Source organism: Pleurodeles waltl, chromosome 6 (genome assembly GCF_031143425.1).
Source record: "Pleurodeles waltl isolate 20211129_DDA chromosome 6, aPleWal1.hap1.20221129, whole genome shotgun sequence".
Lineage (NCBI taxonomy): Eukaryota > Metazoa > Chordata > Amphibia > Caudata > Salamandridae > Pleurodeles > Pleurodeles waltl.
Window position 1 is genome coordinate 818146126 of NC_090445.1, and position 12128 is coordinate 818158253.

The 12128-nt window shown below is 40.2% G+C and overlaps 1 protein-coding gene across 3 annotated transcripts in view; it reads right to left on the reverse strand.

The window, feature by feature from the left end:
• Nucleotides 1-1519: 1519 nt before the first annotated feature.
• The window catches only part of LOC138300274 (glutathione S-transferase omega-1-like), a 62639-nt gene continuing 52030 nt past the window's right edge, over nucleotides 1520-12128 (reverse strand). For all 3 annotated transcript variants that reach the window (XM_069239441.1, XM_069239440.1, XM_069239442.1), the window contains exons 6-7: nucleotides 7787-7893; nucleotides 1520-2000 (exon numbers count right to left, since the gene is read on the reverse strand). In XM_069239441.1, the coding sequence (XP_069095542.1) occupies nucleotides 1847-2000; nucleotides 7787-7893 (261 nt within the window). In that variant the 3' untranslated portion in view covers nucleotides 1520-1846. The remainder of the gene's footprint in view (nucleotides 2001-7786; nucleotides 7894-12128) is intronic.

Below are 12128 nucleotides of genomic sequence, written 5' to 3' on the forward strand. Positions count from 1 at the left end.
ACTTACCTGAACTTACCTTAATGTCCCTGGGATGGGTCCCTCCAGCCTTGGGTGTCCTCCTGGGGTGGGCAAGGGTGACAGGGGGTGTCCCTGGGGGCATGGGAGGGCACCTCTGGGCTCCTTCAGAGCCCACAGGTCCCTTAACGCCTGCCTTTTGCAGGCGCTAAAAAACGGCGCAAAAGCGGCCGTACGTCATTTTTTTTGACCCACCCACTCCCGGGCGTGATTTTTGCCCGGGAGTATAAATCCGACGCACATGCCTCGGAGTCTATTTTTTAGACGGGAACGCCTACCTTGCATATATTTAACGCAAAGTAGGTGTCCACGCTAAAAAATGACGCTAACTCCATGGACTTTGGTGCTAGACGCGTCTAACGCCAAAGTATAAATATGGAGTTAGTTTTGCGTCGGAATTGCGTCAAAAAAAACGACGCAATTCCGGCGCAAACAGAGTATAAATATGCCCCATAGTAAGAAATGGGATCAAGACAAGGTCATCTTGAATGATGAGAAACAGTACTTAGATATATTACCACAGTGTTAGATTATATTCCCCCCCCCACCCAGTACCTCTCCCCCCACCCAATAGCCATAAAAATAAAACCTTCTTATAGGTGCTAAAAGTCCTTAATTACACATTTCATTTATAACACAGAAACCGTGAATCAGATCTTTTCATCACGTTTCACTTACACTAGTTATACTTCATGAAAAAAAATTGCATAATTCCACCATACACACAATCCACTGCTTAAAAAGAAAGATCGTCAATCAAAATTGCACAATTTCCAGCAGGATTCTTAGTTAGCCTACATCTAAGTTAACAGTTTAACAACTATAATAGAAATTGCACTCTTCGCAAGTAGTGCACTCAAACTCGCCTAAAAAAATCCTCACCCTTGTTGTCTTACTGCAGCAATTGCCCAATGTCCATTATTCCATAACTGCACACAAACCTGCATGAACCATACCATACCCTGAATTATTCTTCAGCTGCCCTAATGTTGATTACTTAGGTAATGTGCCCACATACGATGGTGCTCACCTCTTGTGCTGGTGTCTGTAAAATGGTAGTAGAAAATAAAATAAATGTAAGCTATATGAATGGCTGCATTGGCCCAACTTCCATCTAGATCCACACTGGATAGTTTCAACTGTCACCCAATGGGTAACTGAGAAGTCAAGTCCTTGGAGACTGTATGTATGCCTTCGAAATCCTCAGGAGCTACATCCCTGCCACTTTACCATGTTGGCATCCCCCACATCAAAAATGGATTATCATCTGCATTGGCTGCCGTTCTGACATAAGGTAAGGTAATGCAAACAACAAAGCCTACAGCTCAGCCTTTTGGAGCCGAAACCTATTGGCTTTTCCAATGTGTGCTAAATAATCACAGCAAGTGTACTTTCTTTTTACAAGACCTGTACAGCAAAAGTTAATCTTTGAGAATGCAGTATGTATTTCTGACTTTCTTTATGATATTTATGTATGAAGAAAAACTTAAATGATTGAACAACCTATGAAAGACTTTGATTTATTTGTTCAATTCACATATATTGAAGCTGGTCACCTTTCAGCCTTTGTGTACAATTTATTGCAGGCAGAAATCCAACACTCATTCCGAATACCCATATTGTGTTCAAGTCAATTACAGTCATAATCACACAGACAAAATTACATTTGATTAGTTAATTGCTTCCAAGGAAACGAGACAAGACACCTATCCTTCAGTGATCCTTTTTGGGGAGTGGGGTTGGGGGAAGCAATGTAATTTGAATATCTAGTGACACAGAATACATTTTCCAGGTAACAAATAAACATATTCGCAATTACAGATGCACTATTTTAAAGGCCATAGTCTTCTGCATCAGGAGAGCCACTAAAATACAGCTCCAAAAATGTTTTTAATGTTTTTGTGTCTGTAATGGTCGCCTGGACAGCTGGGTCTTGCTTCATGGTTTCAATCCAGGCATTAAGCTTTGGCGTATCCTTGAAGCAGCTGTAGAAAAGCAAGGATAGAAAGTATTGGTCATTAAAACTTGATGGTGTATTACAGTTCACACATACATTACCAAAACAGGCAAACTGTAAATAACGAGTCAATATCCGGCAAGACCTGTGAAGTCACGGAACATGAAAATTCACATGTGGAATTTAAGCCACATCTGGGGATGGTGTGGTGGTAGAGAAAACTGCAGCAATTGAATGTCATTCGGATTTAGCACTTCCTCTAGACACTAAAGAAATCTTGGGGCAACCAAACTCTAAATCAGGCCCTTACTTTGGTTAGACACATTCACTCTAATCCACCCTAGATTCAGTGAAGGAGAAGGTGTTATACTTATACTGCACATCCTAGGCTTGGACTCCCTAAATATGAAATCGAAAAGGTGAAAGTGTTAAGCCATTTGGAGTCCCAAAAGACACAAGATAAGTGTTATAAAAATGCCATAATACAATACGTCTTTACAATCCAACAGTGAAATGCTGATTGTTTAAGAAACAGTGTTAGACCTGTCAGCCCTAGGGTGGTATTGCCCCAAATATGTTGCCTTACCCCTCCATATTTTTCTGATCTCATTATTGTTGACCTTGGTACTTTGTGCTCTTTACCACTGCTAACCAGTGCTAAAGTGTGTTTGCTCACTCCTTAAAACATGGCAACATTTGTTTCTCCCAATTTAGCAGATTTAATTTACTTGTAAGTCCCTAGTAAAGTGGTACTACATGTACCCAACACCTGTAAATTGAATGCTACTAGTGGCCTGAAGCACTGAATGTGCCATCAACTTAATTAGCCCTTTAAACATCTCTCAGTCCTGCTGCTGCAGCCTATTTGGGCAGGTTTGAACAGCTAATGTGACCTGGCAAAATACACCTTTTGTCAAGCCCAAATCTTCCTTTTAAAACATACATGTCACCCTGAGGGTAGATCCTTAACATCCCACATGGCAGGGTGCAAAGTATTTAAAAAATAAGCTGTGTAGTTTTACGTTTGATATGATCGGAAGGTGAAGAACTCAAATTTGTTTTACACTAATGCAAGGCCTACCTCTCACACAGGAGAACATTGAGGTTACCTTATTACAGTTAATAAGGATAACTTCCAAATGGGAAAATTTTATCAGTTCACGTTTGGTTTCGTTATAATTGTAATAAAAATCCTATTTTGTGGCTAAGTTGGATTTTGAATTACAATTTTGAAAGTTGCAAGGACAACCCTATCTGCCCAAGTAGACCAGGGAAGGTATGTATTAATATAACAATTAAGCTATGGAACTCATTCAAAAATGTGATCTTCTTATGTGTCCTCAAGGAGAACCCAAAGTTACTCCGACATATTCACTGGACCAAAATCAATTACAAAGAACAGAAAACACAGGACCGATACGGTTTGTATCTTGTACTATTTTTACTCCAATCAAGTGTAAAAATCAACAAAATAAGTGATCTAAGTGCAGACAAGGCAGTGCTCCAATGGTAATTATTATCACAAAAAACATGGATAAAAGACACTGTACAATTCTCAGTGGTTGCATGCATGAATTGATAAAATGAATAAGAGGGTTTGCATACCTCTATCCAAAATCCTCTGAAGTTAAATTACACATAACAACCAAGAGGGACGGTTCGTCGACGTTTCGACCCCATGTGACTGTTACGGTCTCTTCACGCACTAGTCATCTGACTACCAGGCACCCTAATATTGAGATCACTTGTGTGACAGGGCGAACTACTGGGTGTTCAACCAATCCCAGTCAAGTATTGCAGTGCATATTCAATAAGAAACATTACTAATCCTCCTTATCCCAAATGTGACAAAGATGGTCCCATACAGATCGAACCAGTACCAATATCGAAGCCAAATTGTCTCTCCACACTTCTTTCAACACATTTTCATTGCAAATTTTTAAAGAAAATGTAATCCCCCCCCCAAACACAAAAAGGAGTACAGTACATATATAATTTCATATTACAATGCTGTAATACCAAATTGTGTTACTGCTTGAAAAAAGGATTAATAAATTCATACGATTATAAAAAGGATAGGAAAAAACAAAGTGCACTGTGCAGTAACTACCTTACTTCATATTACCTCAGAGTTCTATTATACAAAAAGAGACCATTCTCAATAATTATGTGGACTAATTTTAACCCAAAATTCATTGTTGGAAATCCAACACCTACACCCCCTGTTGCCCATTAATCCACTCAGCCAAGGGAGCCCAAATCATTAACCCCCTTTTCTTGTTCTTGGTCTCTTCCGTAGATACCAGGCCCTTTCGAGGTTGTATATTGCCAGTAGCCGAGCCAACCTTGGTGAAAAACTGGAGGCTTGGGGTCCAGCCAGGCCGAGGCAACACACAACAGGAAGACCGCCATGTCGATGAACAAAAATGATCTTGTATTATTGGGAACCCCTGCCATGCCAAGCAGGATCAGTGAGGAGTTTGGGATACCTTCAGCTTACGTTTACTGTTACAAAAATTCGAAATTTCATCTTTAATCATAGCCAAGTCAGAACAAGAAGCCCACATATGAGTTAAATCTGCCCCAAAGAATTGGCATCGTGGACACCGGGTCACTTTATCTCCACCCCACTTGAAAATTTCCCTGGCTTGAAAAGCAAGTCAAAACAGGTTCTATAATGTTGGACATGAAGATTAGGAGAAAGAAAAGCAGATTGAGCAAGGAGGAGAGTGAGCCTGGAAAAGTAGGGTTCAAGGTAGCCAGTTTCTCCTGCCACTTCGCCGAGCGCTTATCAAGATTGTCCTTCATAAATGAGTTCAGTAAACCATATTTCACAGATTGAGCAAGGCTTTCCACTTATTAGCAAGGCGACCAAATCTACTCTGGAAACCCAGAAGGGCCCCCACCCTTCCGGTAGAGAAAGTCACAGACTTGAAGATATATAAAGAACTCCCTTTGACTGACATCGTATGCCGTTTTAAGTTCCTCAAAAGAAACTATAACAGTAAGAAAAAAATTCCCCCACACGATTGCCCCTTCCAACGAGAAATACGAGAGATTAAATAAATCTGGCAACATCAAATTGTTATACATGGGTGTATAAAACTTCAGCCGGCTGGTCCCCAGAATTTTAGGATCACAGACAAAACCTTAAATACACACTACGAGGTCTCTAAGAGAAGGGGTATATGGGCTATTCAGCAGGCTTCGAGGAAATCACCCAGGCATACTCTAATAATAGCCTGGTGGTTGCTCTGCTAACAAGTACGGGGCACGGTAAGGAGATGGGGGATGACTTGGGGAGGCCATACTTTAGTAGAGCAAAAGCTGGACCCAGAAAGGGGGGGGGGGTGAGTTGGGATGACCCCACTAATAATATTGCCCATAAAGATCTTTTAACTGGTTCACAGGAATCCTGGCTGACTTTGGATCTCACTCTGCCAAGCATGGGAGAGGGGAAAGCTCTAGCCGGCGCTGGGTCTCTCGATATTGGGGAAAAGTTATTTTCTTTGACCGATGACTCAGATTTACCAAACCTCAGTAGCACTTCATCTGTAGATGACCTTGCCTCTGAAATGAGCCTCAGTAGTGCTCCGACACGCAGCAGGTGTACCCTGAGAGAAAACCTGGGTCTCTATCATCACTGGAGGGCTAGTCTCAGGAACTCACCATAAATTGCTCTCCTCGTGCAAAGGAACCTTTGATTGCACTTATTCTGCAGTCTATCAAACAACTGCAGGAGGAGGTCCGGAGTGACAGCCAACAAGCCAGTCTTGCCTCTATAAAGTTACAAGGAGCTATTAGGAAAGTTAACAAAGCCTGACCTGAAATTGGTAAAAGGATTTAATTGGTGGAGGCACGAACTGAATTAGTCAAGACCAAGCTTGCTGCAATTAAAGGCTTAGAAAGTAACCCAAGATACGGTGATGACAGATGTCATGGGGAAGCTTAAAGTTTTCTAAAACAGCCAGCAAAGGAACAATATAAGATTTTTGGAGATTACAGAAGGGGCTTAGGGGAACGACATTCTGGTCTTCATGATGGCTCTTTTGAATGGGGGTTTTCCTGCAATCTCCCAGTGGGTTTGGGAAGTGGAGGTTCAGCGAGTCCACCATTTTCCCCTCATGCTCAAGAAATGACAGGATGCAGAACTAGAGAAGCCCAGGGACACATCAGTGTACTTTCGAAACGTTCTCTTGCGGCAAGCTATTTTTGAGAAAGCAAGTTCTAAAGCAAAAAGAGAGCATGATGGGCATTCTTTTTGTCATTAGACCAGATTTCTGCCATGTTTCAGTGGAGCGCCGATGGCACCTTAGACAGCTTTTTAGCCTGTTTCAGAAGTTGGCGGCTGAAGTTTTTCCTGAATCCTGCTCGGTTAAAGGTCACTTTAAGCCTAAGGGGAAAGACATGTACCTTTCCCTCAGCGATTAAAGCTCAGGAATACTTATAGATTTCGGCTGGGGTCACCACTGGGTCTTAGATAGATTTATTTCATGAATGTGTATTCTAGCCCTTAGCTGTTTATGAATTTCAAATGGTATTTTGATGTATCTGGTGGTATATACTCAAATTTTGGTCTGCTAAAGCCTGATATGTTTTTCCTGTTCTCCGGAATGATTTTGCCATGTCTATCCACACTTCAATGGTGCAGTGAGATTAGCTCCACTGCGTTCTTGAAGAATAAATTGAAATGACAATTAGGGCAATTTTCTCAAAATTCACAGAGAGATCTGACCATTGTCCAAACTGACCCATGCTCACAACCCTCCGTTTACTAGTAAAATTCTCATTCTGTCCTAGTTTACACACATTTAAAGTTAAGGGACTTCCAATATGAGGCATACTACTGTAAGGTATAAATATATTTCACCACTCCTATCGCCAGAAATAGCTAAAATAATTTTACATAAACTCCCCAAAGAACTATGACAGTCAGTGAACTTTTTCACCTTCATTTCAAAAGAGAACAAACGAAAATGTCAGTAGCATAGGATCACTACCCGTCCAACTTCTGGGTGTTAGTCCATGTTCAAGGAGAAAGCAAGCAAGTAGATTAGGGAAGCAGAAAACAGTTTTCTCCAGAAAAGGGGTATGTGTTGTTACAATCCAGCTTCATATTAAAGTCTACCTGAATTCAAAACATTAGGTAAAAGCAGGCATAGAACCACATGAAGTATCTGGGCTCTGGCATAGCAGTTCTGTTACAGAGCCACTATTTTGGCCCTATTTCTGGAACATATTACTCTTATTTACGATAGGTTACGCTGTAATGTCAATCTTTATTTTAATCTTTATTTTAATCAACCCCCATATTCGTTTGGGTGAGAAAATAAATTGCTTGTCTGTCTAATGAATTGTTCAGTGCCATCTGCATCAGTCTTCCAGTTATTTATGTTGTAAATCGTGTCAGAAGCGTCCCTAGTTACGTTTTTGACTTTGATCATCTGCTTGTTTTCTCTGTTCATAGCTGCATGACTAATAAGTGAATAGTGTCTTACATTTATCCATCTACTCTCCTCTTCGTCCTACAATGTTGGTGCAATCACTGGAATGGCAAATTGGTCACTATTGTACTATATGGGAGTCTATTACATGGCAGACTTCAGCCTCTACAGGTTGCCTTTTAAGGAAGGGAACGGCCAACAGTACTGAAGCTCTTAACTATATCTATAGTACTACATTGTGACGACATAATAAACCCTGCTATTTAATTGCAGGACATAAATTGATACAAGAAGAACAGGTTTCCACAGAAACTTGAAACAAAAACTAGAGCATGTTCAAAACAGAGCAATTAAAAAAAATACTACTTACTCCTGCACACCAAAGGCTTCCGCTCGCTCAAACCAAGGCCACATCATGTAATCAATCATAGACAGAGACTCTCCCCCGAAGTATGGAGTCTTCTTATTGACAAGCACCTGAAGGTAAATAATTATTTAAAAACAGTACAGTAAATCAGAGCATTGATTAGGTCTACTATGTTCACATACTATACAGTCACATATATTGAATGTCAAGGCTGTGATAAGCCTACTCGCAGTCGTGTGTTCGCGAGGGTGCCAGTGGTTGAAGTACAAATAGTGAAGTAAACCACTAGGAACCGCATAAGGAGTTTGGCAGAGCAGAACAGCTATTAATCAGAAGTGCTACAGCTCTGCCAAAAAAACGCGGGTCCCCAGAAGGGTTTAGAGTCTGGGGGAGCACTAGGTTTACACCATCAGAGTAGATGAACCACCAGGTCACATTCAATATCTTCGTCCTACTGAGGGCGTGGCAACCATCAATAATTTTCCCTGCCCATGTTGGCCGCTGCACCACTGCAACAAAGAAGTACTCCTTGCACCACAATTAAAGTGTTCACAAGTCCGAAATCATGCTGTCCCCTCCCCTCACCCCCCCCCCCAAGCCCAACCCGTCATCAGGGGAAATAAAATGGGCAACAATCATGTCTGGATGCATCTCCGTTCCAACTGTACAGAGAAATTCATCGTAGGTAGGTTGCTTCGTTACTAGAGTGTGTGTGTGTGTGTGTGTGTGTGTGCTGTTGCACATGACATTAAACAGCCACTGAACTAGATTGGTCAAGCAAAAATAAACAATGCTGCAACAAGCACTGCCCTTAATGTCACTCCTACAACAGAAGCTGAAAGTAGAAAAGAGCTAAAGACAAAGAGAAAAATGAATACTTATAACTACATCAAATCTAAAACACATTTTAAATTGAAAAGCTGGAGAGATTGGTTATTTCATTGTTCTAACAACATTCACAAATAAACTATATTTGAATAAACTCAGAAAAAGTATGCTGTCATCAACATGTTCTCTGCTTTGATTTGACATTTGGAAAACATAGGACAACTACCAAACGTTTACGAACCCTACTTCTAATTATATATAAATAAAAAAAACATGCAGTTGCCATTACCTAACGTGTATCTGTAACCTGACCTGTGACTAGCACACAAATCTAGACAGAAGGGGACGATGATTTCACAAATATAAAGTGTCCATACTTTCTATGCTTTTGGGAGATTGCTAGAAGCATCTATAAGTGAAAAGAGGTTATGTGGTCAGTAGATGGGGGCTTGGTTTATGAACGATGGTGCTACACATACATTTCAAACGTCGCTGCCCCTTCTGATACGTTTCGTGAGCTCAAAAACTTTACCTTTTGTTGGAATGAGATATTATACACAAGAACATCAGGCCACCAGGGTAATGGACAGAGCACTATCCTGAGATAATCAGAAGAAAAGGTCTGATACCCACTTCACCGGCGGCACCCATGCACTAGTAAATGCATGAATCAAGAGAGAACCCGATGGCAAGATTTGGTGATATTGTCATACAAACAAACAGAGCCACAGATAATTTAGGTAACCTTGAATAAACCTAACTTCCACTGGTGTAACAGTGAATAGATCTTCTGGGAATGGATATTATTAGCAGCGGTGAAGCATGTTAAGCAAACGTGAGCAAAACTGCTCAGAAAGTACTAAAAATTGCAGTACTAAATCTGTAGATAGTCCATATCTATTACAATCTAAGAAGTAAAAATATTAGAAATCCCCCAGTCCTAAACTGATCTGCTCTGAAATGTAATAACTTCCTCATGCAGATCAGATTAAATGTGAATACTAAACTTTCCTGGCCTGAGAGAGAACCTCAAACTAACTTAAGCTAATGGCTCTGTTGTAAGCTGGCACACTGCAAACCATTCAATGGTTCTTCTTGGCAAAAGGTAGGAAAAGGGTCAAGATGAGAGACTAGTTTTTATCTGCAAGCAAACTGCTAATGCCACTTTGTTCTAGTTGTTCAGCTTCTCCTCCTAGAACCTCTTCCCAGACTGCAATCAACAAGAAATAGGTGGACATGCCTGCTTTCATAAAGACATGAGGAATTCTGTTATACTTTAAAGGAAAAAGTGGGTTTATGTGGCATAGTGTAGTTTAAGAAGGGATCTCTTTCAGTGAAGAAGCACTGCCTTGCTGGAAACGTATGCTGAAGCTTTCATGAAGATCTAGAAAATGGCAAACTGCATTTATGATTTTTAACAATTTCATCCATGAAACCTGCAGTTTCAAGCCCCCTCGGTTGAGCATTAACTTGCTATGATTCTTAATGGGAATGAGGTTAAATGGTATGTTTCAGAAAAGGTATCCCTAAGAGGAGGCAATATTGTAAGAAAAAGAAAGTTGAGAGAACAATTTGGCATGTTGTTTATGACACGTAAAAAAGGTTTAATTGACATAGAAGAAAAGTAGGGTTTTAGTTAATAATGAGTTGCTTAGATGACCTTGTAAAATTGGCTGTTGTGATTTCTTTAAAAAAAATTATATTAGGTTTTTGAACATGCATATTTTAAATAGATCCAAGCACTGAATTATTCAGCTATGCTCTCCGCTCATAGGTTTTTGTATTTGTTGTTTCATGTCGATATCACACTATAATCCAAATCACCAGTCGGTGTGGCTGGTAGTATTTTTTATGTCTCAGAACCACCTTGTATCTAAGAATTTAGAAAGTAGTATTGACATTGGTAGATGCACACACTTATTTTGTTTCTTTTGACATTTGTGGGTTCTGTCTTCTTATGCATAGTGGGTAAGGCTGTTTTTTAGGGCCTTTCTAGGACCAAACATGACATAACACAATAGAAAATGATATGGTGTTGGAGGCGATTGCGACCATTTCAAAAGGACGCCTGTTTTTGATTCTTTACTGAAGCCTTTTTGTTTTTAACAGGACAGCGGCTGAATTGGTGTTTACCGCCTCTGAGTATAGGCACCTGATAGTGAGTGAGTTTTAATAACAGATAGTGCTTTGTGTGTATATAAAGACTAAAGTTTGGAGTGACGTTCTCTTTAGTTGCTTGACCATGGTGTGCAAGGGCGAGTCTGAGATAAAATTCACTCTGATAGGTGAGGAGCACGGAGTACAGGCTCGGCAGGCACATGATTTTGTAAGCTGCGGTGAAGGGTGAGGTCGAGATATTGTGTTAGTCATAAACTGGTTTATGTGTTGTTTTAGGAACTGCTAGGTGTAGCTCGCATGATTGGCCCATGTTGGAGTTTCTGATAACCCTATTTGACTGAAAGCACGGTAAAACCGATTTTAATTAGACATTTCCTTTATATTAATGTATGAGGAGCAGGTCGGCAGTGGCTAGTTATTGATAAACCATTATATATTTTTATATTCTTATATATACAAACCCACAGTGCTACTGTGGTACAGGGAGGCGTGTCATTCAGCAGCTAGGTACTAGAATGTTTATTGCACCTTGGGGCACTTTTTTGTTTCATTTTCTTTCCGTGTTTTTTCTGTTCTATCTTCGCTACTTGTGGCTTGGTGCGTTCTGTGCAAAAATAATGTAAAATCATGTTTTTTATGAGCTTCACTGAATGTTTGTTTTGTTTCAAGGTTTTATCGTGAAACCTATAAAATGCAGAAGAGAGAGATAAACATATAATTTTAATGTCCTAAAAAAGATCGTTTCGATTGAGTATATTCACCAACGCAATGATGAGCAAAGTTTGCACATTTCTTGCCACATTTGCTTTTTGAAATTTTAAAACATGTACATGAATTCAAGTTCTTATAATGTGTGATGGAAAGGTTTGAGACAGAATACTTATGTAGTTTTATGGAATTTTAATCTGAATGATGTATTTTTGTCTTGTATGTTTTATAAATTATATGTGATCAAAGTTAATAAATATATGTTTGCATGTTTGTTTTATGCATTTGTGCACAGTTTGCACTTTATTCAGTACTTATTTTCTGCTTAAGGGTACTTTTATTGTTTTTCTTGGACAAGGGGAATGCCAAGATTCTAGTCAATATTAAGGACACATTGGTCCTCATGTGACTCCTCAGATAGTCCAGATTCAGGCTTGAAAGGGTGCATAATACCACACGCTTTTCCAGCTCATATTTAATGAGTAAAACTTGGAAGACTTTGGGCATGACTACGAGTTTGGCTGACAGGATGACCTGTCTGCCGAACTTCCGACGGAAAGGTTGCCCTCCTACCTGGTTTCCACCAGTCAGCACAGCTGGAAAGTGGCAGCAGCATTGTCGCCGGCATGTAATCGAGCCGGCGGCAATGCTGCTACCTGCAGGGTGCACAGCACCTTTGGAAAGCTCACTG